General features: G+C 43.0%; 1 protein-coding gene and 1 long non-coding RNA gene across 2 annotated transcripts; one reads left to right on the forward strand and one right to left on the reverse strand.

The window, feature by feature from the left end:
* Positions 1–1,753: 1,753 nt before the first annotated feature.
* On the forward strand, positions 1,754–19,154 carry CBX1 (chromobox 1). Its single transcript, XM_079950149.1, has 5 exons — positions 1,754–1,964; positions 13,675–13,845; positions 15,034–15,211; positions 16,948–17,042; positions 17,773–19,154. The coding sequence occupies exons 2-5, from the start codon at positions 13,706–13,708 to the stop codon at positions 17,915–17,917; spliced, it is 558 nt and encodes a 185-aa protein (XP_079806275.1). The 5' UTR covers positions 1,754–1,964; positions 13,675–13,705; the 3' UTR covers positions 17,918–19,154.
* Positions 2,133–6,614, reverse strand: LOC307201123. Its single transcript, XR_013832562.1, has 3 exons — positions 6,272–6,614; positions 4,570–5,906; positions 2,133–3,888 (listed from the first exon to the last, which is right to left on the reverse strand). It is a non-coding gene; the product is annotated as an uncharacterized lncRNA (long non-coding RNA).
* Positions 19,155–19,725: the final 571 nt, after the last annotated feature.

A 19,725-nucleotide genomic window follows, 5' to 3' on the forward strand; every position in this document is an offset into this window, starting at 1 on the left:
CCATTCTTGGGTGCTAAGTGCTACAGGGGCGTAGTGTTGTTAGACTGAAAGTTAATGTTGAGTCAGATAGGTAGCAAAAGGAAAGTCTTTGGACAGTGTAGGAAGTCCGGAAACGAAACTTCTGGGTTCCTTTACTATGCCCCTCTTCGTGCCTATTCATTGGAAACAATGGAGAAACCCAGGATTTTTGCGCTGCTGTGATTGAATACCAGTGTGTCCACTAAAAAGGCAGCAGCCACAGCGACAAAAATTAGGGCTTTTCTGATATTTCGCGTGAAGAACTGTCCTTTAAACTTTTCAGGCATTAAAAGAAACCTGCCCTGTGTCAATGAAATACTGTACCTGCTTCACATACTGCAGAATGGGGGTGGCTTACCTTGCAACCCAAATCCTGCACTCAGTTGTAACACAAGCTTTGTGTTTCATTGGCTTGCATGCAACTAAGCTGCGCTTGTTAAAAGCTGCAATTCTGTAACCACTTTCTTTTTTTTCTTCAGTTTTTTTATTGATTTTAACGGCTATAACATATAAAACATACAAAAGAAAGAACATTACAATACTAAAAGAAAAAAGAAAACAAAAATAAAAACACATATTCCTTCTGAAGTTCATTTTAAATTCCATTATTAACTGACTTCCTCAAATCCCCCCTAACTAAATTTCATTGTATCACCTTGTAACAGTTCTACAAAATCATCTTTCTACTACAATTTACTCCTTCAATTTACTATCTTCATCTCTTTTCTTATTGACTTAAATACATATTACTATACAACATTCTTATTCTAATCCTGGGCCTATTTGATACTTTCAAGTACCTTCTAATTATCTTATATTACAATATTTAGCTAGATAATCTTTAAATTTCTTCCAATCTTCTTGATGCTCCTCTTCTTTCTGATCGCGGATTCTTCCAGTCAGGTTGGCCAGCTCCAAAACTCTAACATCTTCATCTGCTATTCTTCTACCGTTGGTATTTCTTGAGATTTCCAATTTTTGGCTAATAGCAGTCTTGCCGCTGTAGTGGCATACAAAAATAGTCTAACATCTTTTTTGGGCAATTCCAATCCTATTATTCCAAGTAAAAAGGCTTCTGGTTTCTTAACAAATGTATTTTTCAACATTTTTTTCAACTCATTATAAATCTTTTCCCAGAAGTCCTTAACCTTAGGACGTCCACCACATATGATAAAAAGTACCTTCTTCTTCTTTACACTTCCAGCATAAGTTATCATTCATATGATAAATCTTTGCTAATTTTTTCTGGGGTTAAGTACCACCTATACATCATTTTCATAATGTTTTCTTTTAATACCGTGCATGCAGTAATCTTGACCCCTTTCTACCACATCCTTTCCCAGTCTTCCATCATTATATGTAACCACTTTCTTGAGAGTAAGCCTCATTGAACTCAGTGGGTCTAACTTCTGAGTAGAAGACGCGTATAGGATTCTGCTTGGAGCCTCTTTCAAAAGACCACACGATTAGAAAAGAAAAGAGGAAGCTTTTGTTTTCGCGGCGTGTGTGTGTTGTGTTTGTGTCTGTGCAGGCTGCTTTGCTGTCCACCGCGGCGGTGCTGCGCTCTCAATGGCTACTTGCGTGAAAAGACTCGCAAGTAAGCGACGTACGCGAGTCTATTTCCTACGTCTACGGGTAGAGGAAGGAAAAAGACAACATCCGGTCCCAAAATGCCGCGGGCGAGAGGAGGTCTTGGAGGGAATTAGAAAGAGGGGCGTAGGAGGAGAAGCAGGCGCATGCGCAGTGCGTCTCGGCGGGCCGAAGGGGTTGCAGCGCTCTTTTGTTTGGCGGAGGTGGAGCGAACGCGGGAGGCCCGTTGTCCAACCGTCGCTCTGTTCTGCTTTGAAACGAGACCGGCTCGCTCCGTGCGCCGCTCGCGCCCTCCTTCTCTCTCCCGCCCGTTTGTTTTTATTTCCCCTCGTGCGTTGTTGGCGGGGCTGAAGAAGGTAAAACGGGCAGCGCGGGGTTGGGGCGCGCGCAGGGGGCCAGCATCGCGCGCGCGGGCTGGACGGCCATATTGGGGGGTGCTGAGGGAGGGGGGAATATTCCTGGGTGAGCGGGGGCCCCTCTTGGGAAGAGAGGCACAGTATTTAAAAATATGCGCGGGAGGGAGGTCTTTTCTGGGCAGAAAGGAAATAGGCCCAGTGCTTTCTGAGGAGGGAGGCGAAATACATGAGTTGGGAGTGGAGATGGCTATGGCTCTTCCTAAGTGCGCCTGTGGGTGTGGGGTCCGAAAAGTGGGGTGCCTATGGGGGGAGGGAAGCGCATAATGTGTGGGGGTGCTATTTCAAAAGGGGGAGACGTGGAGTGGGCAGAGCAGAGGGAGGGGTGCAATGGGAGGGGGGACCCACAAAATGAACCCCCGTGTACCTAAGGTGCGGCATTTGCTGGGCAGCGTGGTTTCATGTGGGAACGGGGAAATCGAGGCGGCGTTGGTAGTAAATAACGGTCCGGGGGGGGCGTTAATGAACGCGTACAGGAAGGTGGAGAACGGTTTCGTAAAAGAAGCGGTAGCGGTATCATAAACAGGGATGTCCAAATGCAAGGGCCGGTGGAGGAGCCTGTGTGTGCGCGCCCGCGCATTTTTAATAGGTGTTCGAGGAAGCTGCTCCAAAGATGACGAAGGGGGTGATGTGTGGAAGAATGGATGTAAAAAAATACTAAGGGGGGGATGGTTGCAGAAAGAAGTGTGGGTATAGGTCCGTCCGTCCTTCCCCGCCCCCGAAAGTGGGAGGAAATATGCAGAAAGGGATAATAGGGGTGGGTTTACGTGGAGCCGAGATAGCTAGTTAAGAGGACTTTCCTCTGTTAGTTAATAAGGATAGGATATTGGGGGGGGGATAATTCTTCGAGAAACTAACTATGAAAGTAAAGCTGTAGCGACTTTTTCCAAGGAAGGGGATCATCTGCCCAAGGTGGTAGTGCTTGTGAAGTTGGTCACTCCTTTAGTGTAACAAGAACATTGACGGGGGTGCTGGGATTGAGGCTGTTCCTGTGAAGGAGACAGAAATGTTTCAGAGTCTGTATTGGAGTGTAGCTGGGCTAAAATGAGGGGAAAACATAAATAGATTGTATACAGATTGTGTAACGACTAATGTGGGTAGGAAGGGTGAAATTAAAATTTTTAGGTAGGTAGGTAGGTGAGAGTTTTTATAAATTTGCACCTCCAAACCAATAATCATAGTGCAGTATTGGAGGAAGGAAAATGGGACCATACAGCTAGGCAGTCTGGTATGTAGTGGTGATTGGATAGAAGAAGATAAGAGAAGTGGTGAGGGTGTTAATTGACTTGGAAAACAGCCCAAATGATCACTGTTGATTCGAAGAGCGCTAATAGATAACCAAGTCGCGTGGGTAAACAGATTTAATATTTAAAAGATAAAAAGAACTGGGGTGTACTGCAGGGAAATAACTAGGAAATTTATGATATGTGAATTTTAGTCGATGTAGATCTGTTTGTTAGAGTGAAAGGACCTCATAATGGGGTGCTATTTCGAATGTATCTAAGCAATGGTATTGTATGATGGCTCACATTGGCAAATAGTGTTGCATTTGATGAGAGAGATGTATCTATTTATTACATTTATGCCCCATGTTTCTTCCAAGGAGCTCAGGGTTTGCCCCATTTTTATCCTCCCTGTAGTAGGTTAGACTGAGAGGTACTAACTAGCTTAAGATCACATTGTGAGACTTATGACTGTGTAGAAATGAACTTAGATTTCCCTAGTCCCATGTCCAGCACTTTATTCCCTATGCCACCCTGACGTATGTTCAAGACATAAGCATGTAGACCCAATGACTTTTATTAAAAGGCTGTCATGGATAGTAATAAAAATAATAAGGGCCCTGTGAGATCAGCCTAAAACCTACCTATTTTTTAAAAAATAATATTTATTAACATTTTAAAGACTACAAAAGAAAGACTACAAAAGAAAGAAAAAGAATTAAACAATACAATACAAAAACAAAAACACCACGCAACACCAACCCCAAAACATTAAATTAACAAAACCAAACAAACACAATTTAAAACACATCTAATAAGTTCAGTATCTTAACTTTCATTTACTTGTTTCAACGACCTCCTCACACCTCCCTTTTTGTATTCCACTTTAATTAACTGTTTCAGCAATTCCTTTCCATCTTCCTCTGTTTTCTGTCCTGTAATTTATCTTAACATATTCTAACCTTATTTTTCCCTTTAATATATAATTGTCTTAACATATTCTAACCTTATTTTCCCTTTAATACTCTAATAATCTATTTGTACTTAATTCCTTGTAACATTTCTACTAAAGCCATATAGCTCCTTTCCAACATTTTTCTAACACTCATTAATTTTACAATATTTTTATAAATAGTCTTTAAACTTTTTCCAATCTTCTTCCACCGACTCTTCTCCCTGGTCCCGGATTCTGCCAGTCATATCCGCCAATTCCCTATAGTCCATCAACCTGGTGATCTTCTGTCCGATGCTCTTAACTCTTTTCCAAGTCCCTTCTGCGAGTCTTCTTCATATTTATACATGAGCTGTGACAGCCTAAAGCCTACCTAGCCCAGTTCCCTTTTCCCACAGTTAAGTAGCTTAACTCAATATATGTGGGAAGCCAAGAAACACAACATAAGCGCAATAGCCCTCTCCTGTTGCTGTTTGCCAGCAACTGGTATTAAGAGACAAGCAGTATATAAAGCCTTGCTCAGTTCTTACTTATTTTGCAACTGCTGATAGTAAGTACTTTTTTCTTTCTTTCCTAATTCATATTCCTAAAGTGGCTTACAGTGAACAATAAAATATAAACCTAAAATACAAATATCACAACCTTATAAAACACTGTATCACAACCACTAAGTGGAGGATTAAAGGCTGTAGATGAGGGTGGTCCAACTTTTCATACCAAGTGGGCCACAAGAGTACTTCAACATAGAACCCTGGGCTGGGTGGGGAAGCAAGGCCCAAAATTGATGCCCCTGCCCCAGCCATCATGCTGCCTTCCCAAAGTCAGATAAGCAAGGCTCTGGCATGGTCCAAGAGCCTTCATGCCTTCTTCCCAAAGCCCAGCACCTAGGTTTTGGGAAGGCAGCTCATGGGCTGCCGGGGGGCGGGTCAGATGTTGCTGAGAGCCACCCAAAAGTATAATTTTTGCTAGCCAGATATATCAGAATTCCCCACTTTCCTTGCTTAAGGTAAACATGATCTCTTAAAACTAAGTGTCTGATCCTCTTACGCAAGGCTCCTTTTCTTTGTGCCGAACAAACTAAATGAAGTTATTTTTCATTCATCATACATCACAATAGTTCATTTATTTTACAGCTTTGATACCACAGGTGTCATGCATTCATCCATTGGGGTGTTTTACTATTAAATAGCTAGTAACTACTTTATCTTCAGTTTTCCTAGTCAGACTAATTGGACTACCCTATCAAACAACATGGGAACAGCACATAGGAGGATGCATTGGGATGTTTATAGCTACAATGCTAGAATGGTGTTTTTAATGGAAAATACTGGAAAAGCCATTTTGAAGGTAGAAAAGTGATTAGTGTAGAAGCAGTGGGGCTATGCATAGATGAATTTCAAAAGCATATAAACTTCAGGTCTCCTAGTTGCATTTTTCACTTGCTACTTGATTCATACCCTTCTCAAGTGTGTTTGCAAGGCTGACTGGAGGACAGAGGAGTATATGTAGGAACTAGTGTACTGTATAGGTAAAGGCAAACTTAGCATCAATAGTTCTGCTAACTTTTCCATCTGGCTTCACCCACCATTGGCATAAGGTCCCTGGAAGGGAAAACAGCCCTCCAGCTGAAAGATTAACAAAGCACACTGACGATAACGCCTATTCACCCAGAGGTAGCTTTGGTTTGGGGTGTTAGGGGAGAGGTAGTACCTATGGTAGGGATGCGGTGGCGCTGTGGGTAAAACCTCAGTGCCTAGGACTTGCCGATCGCATGGTTGGCGGTTTGAATCCCCGCAGCGGGGTGTGCTCCCGTCGTTCGGTCCCAGCGCCTGCCAACCTAGCAGTTCAAAAGCACCCCCGGGTGCAAGTAGATAAATAGGGACCGCTTACCAGCGGGAAGGTAAACGGCGTTCCATGTGCTGCACTGGCTCGCCAGATGCAGCTTGTCACGCTGGCCACGTGACCCGGAAGTGTCTGCGGACAGTGCTGGCTATAGAGTGAGATGAGCGCACAACCCTAGAGTCTGGCAAGACTGGCCCGTACGGGCAGGGGTACCTTTACCTTTACCTTAGTACCTATGGTGAATGACACGTCGTGCTCCTAGGGTACTTTGTCCAGCTTTGGGTCCCCACCTGCACTCAGCTCTCCACTGCAGCTCCTAGAAGCTCTCAGTATGAGACAGCGGCTGCAGCGACCCTCACCTGGTTTAACCAGCCAGTCAAAGCCATTTCCTGGGGTGTGGCCGCTGTCTCATGCTTTAGAGGTTTGTCAACCTGGCAAGTTAGCCCATCTAGGAAGACTCTGATCCTACACCTCCAGTGTCTTGTGGGACATCTTTGGGAGAAGAAAAGGCTAAGGAGTAATCCCTACACAAATTCAGAGTGGAGTCCCTAAGACAGTTGAATGGCATCTTGTATGTCTCCTGGTTATGGGCCCAGAAGAAAGACGCAGTCATCTGAATGCCGGCAAAAGGATCGGAATGCAGAAAGACGGATTGGACGGTATCGCTCTGCGCGTCAAGATGATTGATGAGGTATGTGCTCATGCTCCGGGCAGCCTGCCAGCTTCTAATTAATGGCTTTATGGCTGGACTCTGAACTTTTATGGCCATTTTGCCGGGCACAGGCAAAGGCTCAAAGGAACAAGCTCCTATGCTGGGGAAACCGAAAGTAACTTTTAAAAGTGCTTTTGGAATAAAGCAGCTGCAGCACTGACGCAGCAGAGATGACGCAGAAGGCTAATGCCAGAGTCATGATGGCCCTTCAGGATGCTTGTGGGATTCCTAAGCTCAATAAGAAAAACTATGCGGACTGGGTTCTCTATGCAGAGGCTATTCTGCGGAAAGAGGGTCTGTTTGAAGTAATTACAGACACCCCCCCAGCTCCAGTTACAGATGCATGGGAAGCTAAAGATTCCAAAGCAAGGGGAACTCTTACATTGATAGTATCTCCAGAAGAGCTCTGTCTATTGCGTGATACCTCAGCCAGACAAATTTGGGACGCTTTGAGAGAGGCTCACTTGAGGACAGAAGCTGGATCCACTATGTTTTACTTTACCAAGCTGCATAATATGGCTCTTGCTGAAGGTGGAGATGTGCATACACATCTGATGGAGATGCAGAATCTGAGACATGAGCTGCAACAGAGAGGACTCAACTTTCCAGAGGCTGTGTATTCATGATACTACAATCTTTGGGTTCAGGTTGGGAGTCTGTTGCCACTCAGATTGCTGTACAGCCAACTGCTCAGCTGACAGTGGACTATGTTACTGCCGTGATTCTGAATGAAGCAGACCGCCGGGGTGCTAGCTGCATGGGAAAGGGGGAGTCTTCACAGACGTCATCCCAGAGTGCAGTGGAACCACCAGATGGCGCCAAAGCTTTGAAGGCAGTGAAATGCTACTCGTGTGGACGTCTAGGGCATATGAAGAGGGAATGCAGATATCCCAGGGCCAAGACAGAGCAGCGCAGCGGAAGCTCATCGCGTGGAAAAGGCCAGAGCAAAGGCAAAGGTCTGGTGTCCAGGACAACGCAGCACAAGGCAATGGTCTCACGCTTCACTCCAAAAGTTGCAAAGGTCCAGAAGACGTCTAGATCTTTCTTTGTTGTTGATTCGGCTGCAACGCACCACATGTGCAACGATAAGCGACTGTTTGTGTCTTTTACACCGCAGGAAGGTGCGATTCACCAGGCGGATGACCACACAATCCCCAGTAAAGGCTACGGAACTGTTGTTCTTCACAGTTTGGACTTATCGATACAGGATGTGCTTTATGTACCGGATGCCAAACATAATCTGCTCAGCGTTGGACAGCTGAATGAGCGGAAAATTGACGTTTCCTTTAAGAACAAAAGGTGCATCATCACAAAGAAAAATGATTATGTATTGCATGCTGAATATGTTGATCGTTTGTATGTTTTGTATTATGATGATGTTGTGCAAGATGACACTTGTTGCATTGCAGGTTCTAACAAAAGTTTGCATGCAGAATGTATTCATGATTTTCACCAAAAATTTGGTCATTTGAATTTTGAGGCAGTATCTAAAATGCCTGCCTTGGTTGAAGGTATGACTATTAAACCCTGCAGGTACCACATGAAGTACAAGGCATGCGCAGCAAACAAGGTGAAAATGGCTGCGAAAGGTAAGGTGTCTAGTAGGCAAGCTACAGAACCATACCAAATTGTTCATGCTGATTTGGTTGGACCACTAGCGCCCTCTTTGGGTGGAAATAGGTACTTCATGGTTCTCATTGATACATTTTCCAGGTATATTTATGTGTACAATCTCAAGCAGAAATCAGAGGCTTTTCCAAGGTTCAAGGAATTCTGTGCTTGGTTGGAAAATGTGCATGGTAAAAAGATAAAAATTCTTTTCACTGATCGCGGGGGGGAATTCACTTCTCAGCAGTTTGAAGCTTTTCTGACTGAGAAAGGAATTCAACACGATTTGTCTAGTCCTCGCTCGCCATGGCAGAATGGGCTTTGCGAGAGGGCAAATCAAACATTGCTTCAAGGGTTAAAAACCTTGCTGCATGATGCCAATCTTCCAGAGAGTTATTGGGCCGAAGCTCTCTCGTGTTTTACTTACAGTTATAATCGCAGGTTATCTTCAGCGATTGGTTGTACCCCCTATGAGAAGATGTTTGGCAAGAAGCCATACATTAAACACATGAAAATTTTTGGTTCTGACATGTGGGTTCACTCACCACAAAGCTCCAAGTTAGACAAGCGTGGATTGCATGGTATCTTTCTAGGTTATCAGAAAGGTTCTTACAGAATAATGATGACTGACTCTAAGACAATTAAGCTCACAAGAAGTGTTGAGTACAATGCCAAGTGGGGGGAGAATGTGGGAATTTTCCAATGTTATCCTGATGACAGTGATGAGACTGAGGATAGTCAAAAGCAACCGCAACAACCCACACCAACTGATGAAGGTTCTGATTCTGAGTCTGAAACTGAATCGGGTGATTCAGAGGATTTCAAGAGTGCGAAAGCCTCTATGCGACCCTCTGAAAACTCTGATCAAGAATTGGAAGAACCATTGTTCACAATAGGTCACTTTTCTCCTAAGAAGGAAGAGGAGAGTGTTGAAGACCTAAGGCTAATTCGCAGGTCACAAAGAGCCACAAAAGGCAAACCTCCAAAGAGATTTGCTGATGAGTTTGCTAAGATAGCAGTAACAGCTGTTAAAAGCTCCAAGAAGGTATTTGAACCTTCAAGTTTCCAAGAAATCCAGGATTTGGATTCAAAGGAAGCTGAGCCATGGTTAAATGCCATGAAGGCTGAGCTTGATTCCTTAGAAAGGAACAAAACATGGGACCTTGTTCCAGTAGTTCCAGGAATGAAACTGCTTGGAAGCAAATGGGTCTTCAAAGCGAAGACTGATCAAAATGGCAAGGTAGTCAGACACAAAGCCAGATTGGTAGCCAGAGGTTTTGCACAAGTACCAGGTGAAGACTATCACAAGACCTACTCACCCACAGTGAGGTATGAGAGCATTAGGCTTATGCTCAAGCTAGCTGCAGAGGAGAATTTACACATTAGTCACCACAATGTGAATACAGCTTTTCTGTACGGATCTCTAGATGAATCACTTTATATGCTTCCACCTGATGGCGTACAGGTAAAACAGGGATTTGTTTGTGCTCTGAAAAAGTCCCTTTATGGTCTCAAACAAAGTGCACGGTGTTGGCACACAAAACTCACTGAGGTATTGTTTTCTCTAGGTTTTAAGCAAGGGAAAGCTGATCCATGTGTATTTGTCAAAGAGGAGGGGCAAAAGAAATTGTATTGCTTGTTTTATGTTGATGATCTTTTATTCTTTTGGGATGATGTCACAATGTACAATAACGCCCTAGCTCAACTGAAAGAGCACTTTGACATGAAAGATCTTGGTGAGGTAAACAACTACCTATCTCTTGAAATAGAGAGAGATCAAGCTGGTAACATTCTAGTACACCAGTCACGGAAAATTGCTGATGTGTTAAGCAAACTAAACCTGATGGATGCTAACCCTGTAGACACACTGATGACAACAGGTTATCAGGTAGATGACGCTGAAGAAGCATTTTCTGACACTACACTGTACAGAAGTGTGCTAGGCAAGCTAAACTTCATTGCCAGATGTTCAAGACCAGACATTGCTGTTAGCTGTAATTTACTAAGCAGACAAGTCAACAATCCTGTTAAGGATTGGAAAGCTCTGAAACGTATAGCGCGCTATTTGAAAGGCACTATGCATTACAGACTGAGATTTAACAATCAGAAGTCTGGTGGTCTTGAGACATTTGCAGATGCAAGTTTTGGAAGTGACACTACAGACAGGAAAAGTACGTCTGGAGTTTGCTACATGTACAATCAGGGTCTATTTGATTGGTCATGCAAGAAGCAAACAACAGTTAGCTTAAGTACTTGTGAAGCTGAACTGAATGCACTGTCTTATTCACTCAAAGATTGTGAATGGTTGTTACAATTGTGCAAAGACATGAAAATTCCTGTCAAATGTCCAATCCAGGTTTACCAGGACAACAAAGCATGTTTGGCTTTGCTGAATTCTGAAGGTTGTAAGCAAAGCACGAAGCACTTGCAATTGAAGGTGCAACATGCTAGGGAACGTATTCAGAAGGGACTCGTAACGGTGTCCTATATGCCAGGTAATGAAATTCCTGCTGATGTATTGTCCAAGATTGTATCAAGGGATCAACACTGTACCTATGTGCAGAAGTTGGGTTTGTACTGATATTGTACGAACACGCTGCCCAGTGATGTTCACAGAAAGGGGGAGGATGTTGGTTTCTGCTCTCTTCACTGTGCAGCGAAGTGCTTGTCACGAGACAGGTGTTTACATTCCACAGTCTGTGCTGTTGGAGTTTCTCACGGGAAAGGAGACTGGATGTGATGTACACTGGTTTCCTGTTTTTCACAGTGTTCTCTCCGTGCTTTAGAGGAGAGAGGATGCTTTCTCTGCTCCGGCAGAGGCAAGATGTTTTTCTGTAATCTACCAGCTTTGAAGTGTAAATAAAGTAATATAGAGTATGTGGCACGTACTCCTCATCATTCCGCTGTGCACGGGCTACTGCAATTTTAACAGTTAGCCCATCTAGGAAGACTCTGATCCTACACCTCCAGTGTCTTGTGGGACATCTTTGGGAGAAGAAAAGGCTAAGGAGTAATCCCTACACAAATTCAGAGTGGAGTCCCTAAGACAGTTGAATGGCATCTTGTATGTCTCCTTTCGGCAACTTCTGCAGCCAACCTGGTGCCAAATGTATTGCTCTGCTTTCATTTGGGACCACACCAGCGAGGCCATGGGGTGGGGTCTTGTCATCTGGGCAGCCCAGGATCTCCATACACACTGTCTAGGCTTGTGCCGCCAATGCAGCGGTTTGACTTTGCTGGAGACACTCCTTTGCCTCTCAAGACAACCCACTTTGAGTTTGGCTCAAGGGGCCTGTAAAAGGAGCTACACCACTTCTGATCAAAGGTTGTGGGAATTCTGAGGACTGAACTGAATGAAAATTTAAGGTCAGTTGAAACCCTTTTCTCCTCATAATAAAGGAACCAAAGTTAAAGGTTCTGGAATCTGAATTGTGCTGTATTGGGTAGGGTTGCCAGACAGTGGGAAGCCAAGAAACACAACATTAAATGTCTGGGGAAATCCGGACATATGGCAACCTGAGTTTTTTGCAATTTACCTTAAAAATAGTTCCCAAATATCCCCCCCCCCCAAAAAAAACAACCCTCAAACTTTGTGCATGTATGTAGGCATCAGTGTGGATAACAAAGCAGGTCAAAGTAATTGAAATGGGGCCTGATGAAATCTATATAGCTCATTTTCAATTTCTTAGTCATGGGGTATACAAGATGGAGTCTGTTTTATAGACCACAGCACCTTTGAAACATTGTGTGAAGCCCATAGAGATCTCACTGAAACGTTTGATAATTGTATTGAAGCCCATGAGGAATATGAAGTCCCAGTGCTTCCAGGTTATGCTGGTTAAGAATAAAATTCCTTGTACTTGAAGATGCCCAGGTACTCCCCTCCGTACCTCAGAGTAAAAAAAATGATGTTTCTTCCCAACTACTTTACTGTTCCTGAGATACACTTCCAAAAATTCTGAGCTTTGGCACTGTATAGGACTAACACCAAGCTGTGCAGATCGCATGTTATTCCCCTCCTGGTTGGAAGGAGGAAAATGTCTACACAATGTAAACTGGTTTTAAACTAGTTATAATATGGTTTTCTTCCGTAAAAGAATTTTGGAAACAGTGACTTCATGAGTGTGCCAAGATCCCAGCATTTGTGAAGGAGACAGGACTAGTTTAAGCTTCGTGAAATTGTGTTCTCTAAAAATCTTCCTTCCTCCCCATTCAGCTGCTGTTTGTGGGTCTCTTTCCCCAGCCAGCCATCCTTCACTGCAAACGAGACCCATTTCCTCTAAAACCTAGCTGTGCTTGACGGCCCCTTTTGCCTATGTTTTATCAGACCCCGACTGAGACAAGTGCATCCTCCTGCTGAGAGATGCTTTGCCTGCAGGAGCCCAGCATAGCTTTCTTTTTCCAGTAGACTGTAACTTTTCATTTCCAGAAAAAGCAAGCTGTTTAATCTTCTATGCTTGCTGGGTACCCTTGTGGTGCCTCCACCACTCATGGATGCCTTCTCTCCCCAGCACTGCCGTGCTTGCGGTATAGTCACAAACATAGTCCTGTTGTTTCTGAAAGGGGTGGAGGGAGGATATGGTGGGAATTTTTCCTGCTGCAAGCAGAAAGCCTGGCCTGAAGAACTTCAAAGTTCTGCAGAGACACCGTGATTCTGTCTCCTGCAGAGCCTGCTCCTTTTGGAAGAAAAATGTTAGTTTTACGGAGCTTCCTACAGTTGGTCCAAGTGTTCAGTATAGGTTAACACTGTCATAAGTTGCTTGGGCAACAAACAAATTGTAGGTTTGGCAGATGGAACATGTTGAGCACAGTTGTGATTCGTATGCCATATTTTAAAGTACCTAGAGTTGGGGAAAGCATTAGTTTTTATGCAATTGCATGTTGAGGCAAGGGGAAAGTCTTAACATAAATTCCAGAAAAGGAGCCATGTATGTCCTGTTGCAGAAAAAGGCAGAACCTGATTAGCTGTCATAAGAAAGTGTTCACCATGAGGTGCTGCACCTACTTTTTAATAATCAGTATATGTGGATAGATGTTGTACAGCAAGGTTTGGGTTTATGTGGGTCCCATTGATATTGATGGGCTTCAGCATTTCACTGTGCTTTTGTGACTACATATTGTATCTCTTTTATTTGTGTCACTTTGCAGCTTCTGGAACATTTTTCCTACACTACATTTCCTTGTGTATTTTTAGATTAAAATGTTTTCATATTAAAAAATAATATGACAAGACAGACAAAAATTCTAAGTGTCATGGATCTCTGGTGTTGACAATTGCAGTTTCTAAAGCTATATATCTGCATTATCTCTTAACAGCCTCCTTAAAACTGCAAAGCTGGCGAGCACAATGGGAAAAAAGCAGAACAAGAAGAAAGTGGAGGAGGTCCTAGAAGAAGAGGAGGAGGAGTATGTGGTGGAGAAGGTCCTTGACCGGCGGGTGGTGAAAGGGAAAGTGGAGTACCTGCTCAAGTGGAAAGGCTTCTCAGAGTAAGGCTGCTTTCCCTTTATTTCAGCTTTGCAAACTAATCTTTAAAGGTTAGTAGCCCATAAAATCAGTAGCCTCTTGGTCCACATATACTTGTGGTTAATCTCTTTGCGCACTGGTGTTGAGAGAGGGGAACATCTCTTCTGGTTTTCAAAGCCTTGCCTGTCACCCAGGAGCTGTTAAGAAGCCTGCTTTAGGCCTTTTTATCTAGCTCTAGGCTAGGGTGATGGGCCGGGGCTGCTGAATACCTGCATCTTAAAAACCAGCCCTGTTTCCCCATCCCATTTCTGGTTAATTCATGGTCTTGAAATCTTCTTTTGGAATTCTTCCAGATATGTGTGGGGCTTAATTCTGTTCTTGCAGGAGGGAAAACATGTTTGAGAAACAGGTGTGGTTTTTTCCTTCCCAAAAGTACTTTCTACCTTGAAATTTCTGTTTGAGGCCCAGTTTGGCTGCAGTTTGTGAGCAAATGAATGTTTTCACGTGTGTGGATGCTTGTATGTGTTCAGAGTACAGGTGAGCCTCAAACTGATTGTGTGCTTCTGGGCAAATAAGCAGTCCTCAGTTCTGCTGTAAGGGGTGCTTGAGGGGGAAAGTATCTAAGACTGCTAGTTATGTGTAGGAGAAAGCAACCATGCCTAAAAGTATTTATCTGCCTGTTTAGTGTTGAAGCTGAAAATCTGATGTGCTTGTAGAGAAGTTGCAATTTCTGCAGAAGGCTTCCAGGTCTGCACTTACACTTTTTCCTTCTCCTAAATAATGCAAATCTGGGGTCCATCTCATTAAGTCAGAACCCAGTCAAGAATAACAGCTGAAAATCTGGTAGCTTTACTCTGCCCTTATCACTCCCTATCACAGCAGTCAGTCCATCAGCTTTAAGTCACACTAAGTCACATTCTCAAGTTTACAACTTTAGGGTGTCTTCTTTGCATTTCCAGAAAACTTTTCAGGAATCTCAACCCACCATGTCAGGATTCTGGCAGAAATTGCCTATCATTGCAAAAATCTGTAGATTCTAAGTCTTCCCCATTCCTAGAAAAGTCATTTTTATAGATTTTTTGCCAAGAATTTACCGGTCCCATAACAAGGGAGATAAATTTCTTAAAGGGGCTATTTTGCAAAATAAACTCTAGTTACAAAATATGGTATTTTGCAGTCCTGTCCAGCTGATAATAGTTCTATGGTTTCAGCGAAGATAACACGTGGGAGCCAGAGGAGAACCTCGACTGCCCTGACCTCATTGCGGAGTTCCTGCAATCCCAGAAAACTGCACATGAGAGTGACAAGTCAGAGGGAAGCAAGCGCAAGGCAGAATCTGATTCAGAGGATAGGGGGGAGGAAAGCAGACCAAAGAAAAAGAAAGAGGAGGTAAGGCAGATTCTCTCCATCTGTGGCCCAATGAGGGTTGCTTTATGCTTCACAGTTAAAGACAAATGAAAAAGGACTGATTGATGTTTCTGAAAGGGTAAAACACTAGCTAACAGCAGTGACCTTTATTGCCTTCTTAAAGTGAGCTACATAACTGTGTAGTGTAGTGCCTCAGCTGCAAGTGTCTTTGGGAATATGGTTGACATTCATTAGTCTGTGGTACCACTAGTGGTGTTTCTCAGCAGAATCTCTGCTTCCAACCCAGTTACCTCTCCATCAGAGAATGTGGCTATGTGTTCTTTCAATTTTGGGGCTGCACCTGCTACAGTGGGAAGACTCCATTTGCTGTGTTAGTGTGCCGGAAGCAAAGTGTCATGGTCTTGATTGTGTTGTTCTTGCATACAGCACTCGTGCATTAAAAAAGTTGGATCTGATGACTTGGCTGGTGGTGGGCTTCTGTTTTCTCATGTATTTCTCTTTGTAGAGTCTGCCCTGTGTCTTGCCTTGCATTCTGTTGAACACAGCCTTTTTTCATTCTGCCTCTAAACTCTTTCTAGCCACATTATCCCTCCTTTTTATTTCAAGACAAGAGACTTCTGATAGTAGTTTTGTGTGGTTAAGTAAAAACAGCCAGACCATTCCAATATTTTATATGTGTAGGTTCTCAAAAGTTCACTTCCCCACTCCCCATTGTTTGCGTTATTTACCCTTTGTCTATTTGTTCATCTTCCCTTTATTTATTGGTTAATGCTTAGCACTTCCATCCCTTTTATATTGTTGCATTTTCCTGTTAGCACACAACTCTTCCTCTTCTCTTTTCTCTTCATTTCTGATTTCTTTGATTTTATAAGCTTCACATCCTCCCATTTTCAGCTGCTCCTCTCCAGCCCTTTTCTCCACATTATCCCTTGAAAACATAACATAATTAAGCTAGGGCTTACCAAAATGTAGCTCTGAAATCTTTCAATGCCAGAGCTTTGTTCTGGAAGATACTTCATAGTAATAGGAAGAAGATTCTCAGCAAATTATTTCCAGGAATGGTTGAGCCCAACACCTCTCCTCAGCCGAGGAAGAAACCAGAATGCAACAAGAGCAGGTTCTCTGCATCACTAGCATACTCTGATGTCTGTTTCTCCCTCCCTCCCTGCCAGCTAAGTTCTTGCTCTAGCAAGCAAGGCAGTTGCTTCAGTAGTGCCACACAAATATTTTATGGTAGATTAAAAGTGGGAAAGATTCTGGAAGGTGATGGGTGTGGTCTTACTTTGTTTGGAATGAGCTGTTTAAAATTGCAATGTCAAATAAGAAACCTTTTATGTCTTAAAACCTCCTTGTTTAATATGCACTGTAGAGCAGTGCCATATTATAAAGAGCTTGAAACTGATTAAACTAGTAGCATGTACCAGAGAAGCTTGAATAATATTTTTGTGAGTATGCTAAGAATTCTTGCTGGAGATCTAACACTTTCACAGATGTAGAATTAATGGGATTCTTAGGAATTGCAGTAGCTCAAACAGCTTTAAAACGAGTTCAAATCTCATAGTATCATTATGCATGGACAAAGCATCTACATCATGTCACTCTTGACTTGGATATCCCCCTCCCCCAAAGTAGGTCACTGGAAAGGCATTTTCTGGCAGTTGTTTTGCCTCAGCATAACACCAAATAAAGTTCAATGTCTGTTTTCTTTGTCACCCTTTAAAGGCAATAATCAGAAACCTTTCCAATTCTTTCATCAGGCTGAGAAACCTCGAGGCTTTGCAAGAGGGTTTGAACCAGAGCGGATTATTGGTGCCACAGACTCCAGCGGAGAGCTCATGTTCCTGATGAAATGGTAAGCCTGTTCCTTTGTCTTTCCTCGCTTGTGTATCCTCCATCAGAGATTAGAATCCAGATGTTGAATTTTTGGGAACACAGCTACTTAATGGTATGAGTGTCTGTAATGAGATCAGGTGGTAAGACCATTGGTTCTCTAACATTTTTAAAAGTTTAGGAGGGGGCTAATTATCTTAGCTGCAGAATGCTGTTAATATACAGCCTCATCACTTTGATGACCTCTTGCATTTTGATCATCTGCTTTCTAGTTCCTTGCAAGTGATTTATATGAAACTTGGAATCTGCTTTCTCTGTTGTGTAAGGTTCAACTGTCTTTTACTTGCAAGCATTCTGAGGTCATAACTGGAAATAACTAGCTCCTGCAACCCATTCCCACAATCCTTCCATGCCTTGAGGAAGGATTGTGTGGATCAGGCAGGTAGATGTATGCTTATAAATCGTATTTTGCATTATAGGCATGAGGATTTGTGGCCAATGATTCTATGAACTGGCAAGTGTTAAGGTACCTCAGATTTGTATTATCCTTCTGGACAATAATCTTCGGTGTGCTTATGCATCTATAGCAAAGCCATGCATTAAATTCACAGTATTATCCAGAGCTTTAAGATCACATGACCCCAGACTCAGCCATATGCACACACATTTGGCAGAAATGTTAATGCTAGAATGATAGCTTCATACCTTCTATTTGGGATCAATCCCAAATTTCCCACCTCTTGGTTGTACAGGAAGAACTCTGACGAAGCTGATCTGGTCCCTGCCAAGGAAGCAAATATCAAGTGCCCGCAGGTGGTCATCTCGTTCTATGAGGAAAGGCTGACATGGCACTCCTATCCATCAGAAGATGATGACAAGAAGGATGAGAAGAACTAACCTGCCTCCCCTTCTGTCCCCATCCTTCCTTTGGCCAACTTTTGTATTAAATCATCAAACTGTGGGTTTGAACATGAGTGAGAAAGTGAAGAGGCGGCTGTGGAAGATGCTCTCTGTAGAAACCGGACAATTTCTATGCCCCTGACAACATGCTGTCCCCTTTCTTCCTTTCTCATCATATATACATGAGGAAAGAGGAGAGAGTTGGTGAGTTCCCAGCTGTTCTTTGCTTTGGGGGTGTGTGTGAAGCAAAAATAACTAAAAATAATAGAGTTGGAACAGGCTGCCAAAAGGGATAGCAGGCAGAGGCTGTGTGTTCTTCAGAGAACATCTCTGTGATCTACAGCCTTACTCCCCAATAGTGTTAATTGCATTTTTACAGATTAGCATGTGTGTAGTTTTTCTTTCTTCCTTTTTGCTATTATCGGTGTATCGTTGGGGTGGGAAGGGAGGGTGCATTCTGATTGATTTGGGGAGGGCCAGTTCATGGTATCTGTATCCAGAATTGCAATTCTTACAAAATACATGCCTCCTGCTGCAAGTGGAATTGATGACTCCTGCGAGGCTGGAGCTTATGTGTCTAAGTGTTAAAAGTTACAATTTGATTGCAACCATGAATACAGTCACCTTCCAGAATTATTACTGCGGGAATTGGAAAGGAGGCAGCTTCTTCATATTTTGCCCTCTGGTCATAGTGAGGGCACTCTGCCCCCAAACCATGTGACAATTTTTTTTAGTACCTCTGCATCTTTTTACTTCTAACCAACCAGAAACTGAGGGTTTTTAGCCTCTCTCCCCCCCCCCTCGCTCTTGTATGTATGTGGCATTTTAGGCATCCTTTTAATTAAGGGGAAGGAAAGTAGGGGTGAACTCTACCCCCTACAGCACAAGGTAGTAGTAGGTTTCAGAATATTCTGTAAACAACTATCTTCTGTTCAGACTTGGGCATTTATGATTGCTTCCCTTGCTCTAGTCCTACCCATTTCATTTTTAAGCTAACGATACTTTGTTCTTCCAAAGGACAATTTTACCTCTGACATTCAAACACCCCACAAGCCACTGACCCCCACTCATCCTTTGTGTGGGGGGGTGGTATGTACGTAGAAGTGTACAAACCTTTTTTTAAAAAAACAAAGCATGGTTAGGTTTCTGTGAAAATGTTGTCTAAAACTCAAGTGTTTGGATTTTAACTTCATACTGAACTGTCTTTTTGTCTCAATAAAACTTTAGATTTATAGTCCTGCTCTTTTTCTTCTTCATCTGGTCCAGGCCTTCCTTGAAAATATTCTACAATACAAAGTACTGAATTGCAACTAGAAAATATTGCAGGAATAAGTGATAGGCTGAACTGAGAAGTATTGCAGGGGAAATGCAGTATATTATGGGGGAGCATGGCCAGTACATAAAGTCAAGAGAAGGCACATTCCCTTGGTCATTGTAATGCTGAATTTGGTGAGCCTACCTTTTATCACAACACAGGGCTACCAAGAAAAGTGCAGAAAATTATAGACACCAAACAAATCCTCAAATAGTGAATAAGCCATTTTATTTTTGTCCTGTGCTCATACGCTCTCGCTCCTCTCCCCAACAGGTCATAGAAACCATTCAAAATAAAACCTCTACAGAAAAAAATAAATTAACACATGCACACATCAGGGCTCCATCCTCCAGCAACCCAGCCACAGTTCCAACACATTTTGTGCTTCAAGTTTCATGCTGTCAAATCACAGAAGCCTGAGAAGGTGGGAGAGGCTCACCGATAGTTTACTTCCCCTCTCACCTTTTATATTTTCCTTGTAAGAAATCAT

The sequence above is a fragment of the Podarcis cretensis genome (genome assembly GCF_951804945.1).
Source record: "Podarcis cretensis genome assembly, chromosome: 13".
Taxonomy (NCBI): Eukaryota; Metazoa; Chordata; class Lepidosauria; order Squamata; family Lacertidae; genus Podarcis; species Podarcis cretensis.